At 36.6% G+C, this 7,532-nt stretch overlaps 1 protein-coding gene across 4 annotated transcripts in view; it reads left to right on the top strand.

The window, feature by feature from the left end:
* Positions 1-596: 596 nt before the first annotated feature.
* The window catches only part of CPA (Subunits of heterodimeric actin filament capping protein Capz superfamily), a 191,584-nt gene continuing 184,648 nt past the window's right edge, over positions 597-7,532 (top strand). For all 4 annotated transcript variants that reach the window (XM_089801448.1, XM_089801449.1, XM_089801446.1 and 1 more), the window contains exons 1-2: positions 597-746; positions 830-945. In XM_089801448.1, coding sequence (XP_089657574.1) covers positions 641-746; positions 830-945 — 222 coding nt within the window. In that variant the 5' untranslated portion in view covers positions 597-640. The remainder of the gene's footprint in view (positions 747-829; positions 946-7,532) is intronic.

Raw genomic sequence — 7,532 nt, 5'->3', positions numbered from 1 at the left:
CTTAAAAGTAACACGTAGTTTTGCTTTGACCTTTTTCTCTTTCCAAAAGCTATTTGACCCAAGTCCATATCTTAATATACATAAACAATGTCTAATCGGAGCGTCATTTTGCTTATTCCCTTCAAACCAAATTACAAGGGGTTCTGATTCGCAATTGGTTAAAATATTATTATTATTGTGACGAACAACCATTCCTAGCAAGACATGGATCCCACAAATACTAGAATTGAATGCAAATTTGTTTATATCCCACGTAACCAGCACATAGCCGGTACAATATGGCCCATTTTGCCTATAGGTTGTGAATGCATGCTTAGGAAACAAGGGTCTGCAAATGCCAGCCATAGTTTACCACTGCCTGTCTGGCATGGATTATGGCTTATTTGTCCCACCTGACCGCCGTAAAATGATTTAAAACCCTACAAAGAAAAACCCAATAATCTTTCACTATTCGTTTTGTAATTTTGCTCACAACTTAGACATTTCTGTGCGTATTTCAACCATAGGAGGATGAAGATGGATAAATTTATATAGGTGAAATCGTAGGAGGGCTCAGTTTAATTTGTATATAATCATGGGGATTTAAGGGAAAGCTCGTGTTTTTTTGGTCGGGCAGGCGGAAAGCAAAAACTGTCGCGTAATGGACGAGGAGGAGGAAACGAAGTTGTCTGAAACGCAGAAGATCGAAATGGCGAAGTGGTTTCTTGTGAATTCGCCTCCTGGAGAAATCCAGTATGTCGCCAAAGGTATCATCTTATACTGGATCGCTTGCTTACGCTTACTTTACCTGTTCAATAAAAACTGCGATGGTTTTTATTTTATTGTGCAGACATTAGATCGGTGTTGATGGACGAGAGAATGTACGCAAAGGCCACATTGGAAGCCTTCCCACTCCACAATAAGTTCCACATGATATCTCTGGAGATGCCCAATCGAAGTGGTCAGGTATAAACCCTATTACATCTGTATATGTACCAACGACTCGAGGTTTCTTTTTCTGGCAATTCAAAAACTTTTGTCACTGTTCCAGTGGATGCATTACCGTTATATCTACGTTGCAATGTCGCCTAATTCTGAAACAAACATTCACGTGCATGGATCCGGCAAACATTAGTAGGGGAGAATTGTAAAACACAAATTCAGTGTGACTTAGCCACCGATTTTTGTCGATGAAATTACTTCTCGGAAGAATTGTTATTGATTGAAGATTTTGGTAACATTAATTTATTTGTTGTTCTTAATACATAGGCCAGGAGAAAGGTGTTTGTCACTAAGACACCGGTACAGATTCAAGAATAATGTGGCCTGTCCACAAGAGGCCCATGTATAGGCTGTATATGCTTAGTGAGCATGAGTCCAGGTAAATATGACTCGGCTAAAGCTTGTAATTACCAGTCATGTCAGCTCTGGCATGGATTATGACTTATGTGTCCCCAATTACACCCGTACACCTTAAAAAAATCAAAACCTGCGAAATGATCGGTTGCAGCGACTCGCTGGATTCACAAAGAATCTGCCAGAGATTAATTATTTACAAGTGCAAGGGCATGGCATGATGAGGGATGACGTTGGGGTGAATCTCTTGTGAGTTTGACAGAATTTATACTTCTGAGATCTTGGTTCCAAGCTTAGGATAATTAATTAATAATAATCCGATACCAAAACAATGTTCAAACTTCAAAGTATTCAATAAAAAATAATTAAACTTAAAAATTCTAACATGAAAAAAATTGTCAATTTTTTTTTTCTAGGTAATTGGTCGAAGCCTAGACTATTTATCATTCATTAATTTTTATTACTAAGATTAATTATTATCATGTGTTAATAACGAGAAGATTTGAACCCAAAACCTCCTCGATGATAGGCTCACAATTTAGCGTTGCTTTGAAGGCTCTTGCCTAAAGAGGAGAAAAAAAAAGAAAAAGGCTTGCATATTTATGTTGGAGGCAAAATGAGTCTAAGCAACTTGTGTGAAAATAAAAATAAAATGTACAGAAATTTTTTTTTTTACTGAAATAATTCACGCAATAACATAGGAAAGAGTGGATCTTGCACGCTTCTAGCATTAATTTGTATATTTCTCTTTGGGACATAGGTTGAGTCTATTGCTAGTCTCTCTGAAATGCTTCCAAGATTAGTCATGAAGCAACAAGATGATGAGAGATTACATAAGGAATTTAAGGGAAAGCTTGATGAGCTGAAGAGGGAAGACTTCTGTAAGGGCCAATGAGATTCATAGGGAGCTTGTGTGGTAGAGAGAGAGTGTCAAGTTCTTAGTAGAGGATCAACAAACTCTTGTAGAAGTGGGACTGCAAAAGCTTCCTTTTTGGTCAAACACTAGAGTCAATTAATTGTGATAATCAAAGCTGTATGCTATCCTTGGTGAGAGGGAGTCTCGACTCTCAACATTTAGATGATATTTTATGTGCTTTAATCAGTTCTTTGTGAGGGAGAAGTTGCAATCCCTTGTTATTGAGTTCTTCTCAATGAGAGAGAAGTTTGAGGTGCAATCCCTTGTTATGAGTTCTTCTTTGTGAGGAAGAAGTTCCAGGTGCAGTCCCTTGTTATGAGTTCTTCTTTGTGAGGAAGAAGTTCAAGGTGTAGTGCCTTTTTAATGAGTTCTTCTTTGCGATGGAAAAGTTTGAGGCACAATCCCTTGTTAATGAGTTCTTCTCTACGAGGGAGAAGTTTGAGGTGTAATCCCTTGTTAATGCATTTTTTTTTGCAAGAGAAGTTTGAGGTGAAAACTCTTGTTCTACCCTTTGGGAGTAGCTATGGTGGATCCACTCAATGGGGGTAACCATGGTGGAAGTTATGTGTGCAATTCCATGGCTTCGGTTTTTGTTCCTTGCTCTCTGGGAGTAGTCATGGTGAATGTCATGTATTGTCATGATAATATGAAATTTGCAAATGATATCTCCTTTCTTAAGAGTGAATATTGGTGTTTCTAGCTTCAAGAGAGATCCTGATTACTTGCATGCTGCTCTTTCATATACATGTGTTAGGAAATATGAAGAGCCACGCAAGCGAAGATATATACATTTGGAAATATGAAGAGACATGGGACATGCGAAGAGACGTGTATATGGAAATATGAAGAGACTCTTATTTGGGAAATGAAGAGACTTTCGGTTATGATATGAAAAGTCTCTCACTTCAAAATATATATTATTGCTTTGTGTGATGTGTGGTGCATCAGTTGGAAGCATTGTACTCGGACCTCTATTATTTAATAAAAGAGATTTTTTTGGTGTGCTTTGGTTTTTTGCCTCAAGTTGGAGGGTTTTCCCAAGATAAATTGTTGTGTATTTCTTTGTCTTATTGTTCATTATTGCTTCGGTTCTAATGTTTGTCAGTTTATCTTCATTTCTGGGCCAAAATGTTAACAGGCAACACTGTTGGTGGTATGTAAATGCTTGGCTATCATTGGCATTATAATCAGGGAATCATTTTGCTGTTATAAATGTGAGATATCAACCTGCTGTTGTAGTTTCAATTTTATCAAAGATATATGTATGCATTGGTCTGAATGAACTTTGTGTTATCAGCAATTAATTCCTATGTTATATTGCACGTGTTTGTTATGTATGGTTTCCTATATTGAATGAAATCTGAAGTCATGTAGCAAATAACAACAACCAAACATATACAATTAAAAACTGAGAACAAATCAGAAAACTCAAGAACCAGCTTGCAAGCAAACCGTTTGACGAAATTATAGTGAGTGGAGAAGCACAAAAAAATTACACGCTAGGGGGGATCTTACAGTGGTATCAAAACAGTGTATCCTATCAGCCTGAAGGATTAACATTGAAGAGATCATTTTTAAAATTGAATTTGAGGAGTTGCAGCTGAAGTTGTGTTGCTTCGGCAAGAAAGATGAGGAGTTATGAAGAGATGCTAGAAGATATTTAGTACTTGCATGAAATCTGGGTTTGTTCAATTCTCTTTTCAAAAAGAAATCAGAAACAAAGAGAAAATACCTTTTATTGACAAAATTCAATAGTCCAGCTTGCCTTCATTTCAAGAAGAAATACACGAGTCCAATATAAGTTTTGATTCAAAATGGTCATTTGAACAGGAACGTTGAGGATGAAATTAATTCTCCATTTATTTCTACCAGCACAGGTGATTATAATACCCACCCATCAGATTGGAAGCTTAAAAATTGAAGTTGATGTTTCATGTATCACTAAAGATGAGAACCTTGTTGGAAAATCTGAAGATAAGATAGCAAAGGAAATTTGGACCAGTAATGGAGAAAACAGATACAACACAGTTGGGCTCCATCAAAAGGACACAATGAAGTCCAGGGAAGAAGAAGTTGCTTCTGATTTTTCATGTGCTTCTAATGAATAATTTGATCTTCACGAGTTCGAAGAAGCTAATTTGACAAGAGAAGATTGGACAAATAGAAAAGAGGATGAAAAATCCATTGTTATAGATGAAGGGCACAACAAGCTCTTTGTTAGAAAATTAGAAAGCAGCACTTATAAGGCCAATGGAAAGTATTCTTTTGAGGAGGTTGAATTTAATGATTTTCTTCCATCTCCTCTAGAGAATCATATGATGATAACTAGTGATTCAACTAATATTAATGATTATATTGCTCCTACAGATGATAGTAAATAAAAAAATTCATTGTACAAAGCAGAAAACTAGTCATCTATTGCAGCAACTCCTATGGATCAAAAAGCAAATAAGGCTAGGGAGATCATACAAATTGTTGAAGGAGTCAATGCATTATGTGAAGATGAAGTTAGGTATGATGGTTCCAAAATTTCCTATCCTAAGGAGATACAATGTGAAGTTGAGCTCATGAAACTTGATGAACAATTTTCTCATGATTATATAGTTTGCAGCCATGAGAAAAATGCTTTAACAAGTTTGGCAGGTGGCTTTCATAATGACACTCTTCTTGGATCAAAAATTGATAATAAATACCCAAATTTGGAAGAGTTGTGGTATACTCATATGACTGCATATGTAGAGGGGAATCAGGAATAACATCAAGTGTATAAACTCTGGAGATGGGAGGAGGAAGCTTCACAAGATGGTGCAAATTGCAATCATAAAGTTGCTGATGCAGGTAGTTTCCAGAGGAGAATGGTCAATAAAACAACCACCATTGATGAGTAACCTATATTAGAAGAAAATTTGTTTGATCAGCATGAGGATATTTAGAGAAGGTGTGAAGCACATGCTGACTTGGTAATGGTAGACAACAATCCTCATGCCCATGTTAGTCACGAGATGTCAGATATGAACTTTCAGATTGACTTGGGTTTGGATATTTGTATTTCTTCAACTTTCTTACAACATTTTGCAGTGAAGTCAGCAGCTGATTGCTAATCAGCCCTGAAGGAGGAAAGTTCATATCCCCATTAGCAACAGTGATTCATATGTTGAGGGAAAATAGAATGCAGATTTAGAAGATGACCAAATGAGGTATGAATAATTCCAAGTTTTAGAATTCATTTTGGCATCATGAATGGGTTTTCAGTTACATGTTTACATCAGGACTAGAGGCTTCTATGTCTTAGGATTTGATGGTGCTAGCTTTGCTTTGGGAATTAAGTGGATGCAACCACATAATCATCACAATCAGATGGTGTTGAAAGATTTGGTGGATGATACATCAAATATGGAAATAGTTGTCAGTGGACATGATGGGGTTGCATGGGTAGCTTGTTTTCATGAGTTTCTTCAATGTCCTTCCTTAGAAGATATGTGAAGGAGTTGATGTTGGTAAGTTGCTCTACCCAGATATGTCTTTGGATAATGAAGTTGCTATTAATGGTTTTATTAGGGCATATCTTTGTGACAACTTTGGTTTGGTGAGATGTTTGGAGTGGAAAAAGTTTGTGATTGAATTACTCCATGAGAGCGAAATTTTAGATTGGAGATATCAATTTCCAGTATTTGTATTATTCAATACAACTATCTGGTTTGGTATCAAGAGGATTATATTTTCAGGTTTGACCGATGGAACATTCACGAGCCACCAACGTTCGGAGGTTGTCTGATAGATGCACATTTCAGCATGTAGTGTATAACAACTTTATGTCTGGATTCTTCATAGGATGTTGCATTATATTACTTGTATCAAAGTAGAGCAATGAAAGCATGATGGATACCAGTCCAATAGATGTAAGCATTGGTGTTTCCAAAAAGAGGGTGGTACTTATCAACTTGATTGCATTGTGAGGAGTGCATATCATTTCTCTTTCATCCCGCAAATTGATGAGTTGAATATGTTTATGAAGACAAATAAGAAGAGACTAAACGATTGGTATACAGAGAGTTGTATTTCATCATGGTATGAGATGTTCTCCTTCAGAAGGAGGATTTGTAGCTTGCAGGATTTTTAGTTTTCATTATCCAGTTGGTTGTTATGCTGGGTTTCAGATAGGTGAAATTGAGTATGAGTTGAAGTCTTCAGGGGATTAGAATGGATTTGATTGTAGGATCTGGGACCCACATACAATTCCTAGTGATGAGGCTTCGTCATAGGATTGTAGTTGTGGGATTTTTTTTGTGTGTTGGTTCTACTGTTTACTTTATATTCAACACCCAAAAGACTACGGTCTTTGGCACACAGACAAGTTTGTATGCATTTTTAGTTCAGCATGTTGAGGTTTGATGGTAGAGGAGATTTGCTCATTGGAGATGGCTTTTCATTTACTCCCATTCTCATCACTCCTATGTATTCAGTAAGATATCTGATTGTTTGCTGCTACCTTAGTTTTCTCCCACTATTTTTGGCGATAGTCCTTATGGGAGAGAAACCTGCTTTAATTGGACTTGGTTTTGTATTTAGTTTAAGAAATGGGCAGAATCCATCGAATCCTACACATTTACCATCAAACACAAGAAAGTACAAGCTTATAAAGTAGCAAATGCCCAAGCAGATGGGTAATGATTGTACAAGAAGTTCTACTATAGAGCATGGGAATTAGTTCCCTCAAAGATATGTATTGTACTGATGATGACTTCAAAGAGGCCTATAAGGTTTGTTCTGATTTTTCTAACTCTTATCATGTTGAAGTCTCTGAATATTTGATACAAGATAGATTTCTATTTAAAGGAGGACAACTTCATATTCTTAAGTGCTCGTCTTGGCCTAGACAAGACCTTAGAACAGATGAGGAGATTTTACTATTAGCCCAAGCTTTAAATTGATGTCAGAATATTTGTGGAATTATGTACCATTTGTCAAAAAGCCAAAGGAGCTGCAACAAATGTAGGTCTATACCAGTCACTACCTACTCCAACTAGGCCTTGGGAAAGTGTTTCTATGGATTTTGTAATTGTAATGTCCCCTTCTCCGTGTTTGGTCTTTCTGGTGTCTTGTTGGTCCATCTTTCCATTTGGATAGGCTAACGACATTAATCTAGAGGATGCCAGCCAGTCACAGGGATTTATTTGGTTTCATTAGGGAACTATTAATAAAGTTGAGGAGCTTCCTTATAGTTAAGTCACTTTATTTTATAAAGTGGATTTATAAAATTACTTTATGACTTAAAGTCATT

This window comes from Cupressus sempervirens, chromosome 9 (assembly GCF_028749045.1).
Source record: "Cupressus sempervirens isolate cs-2001-9-10 chromosome 9, ASM2874904v1, whole genome shotgun sequence".
Lineage (NCBI taxonomy): Eukaryota > Viridiplantae > Streptophyta > Pinopsida > Cupressales > Cupressaceae > Cupressus > Cupressus sempervirens.
Note: the sequence above shows the minus strand (reverse complement) of the source record. Positions and strands in the feature narration are given on the sequence as shown.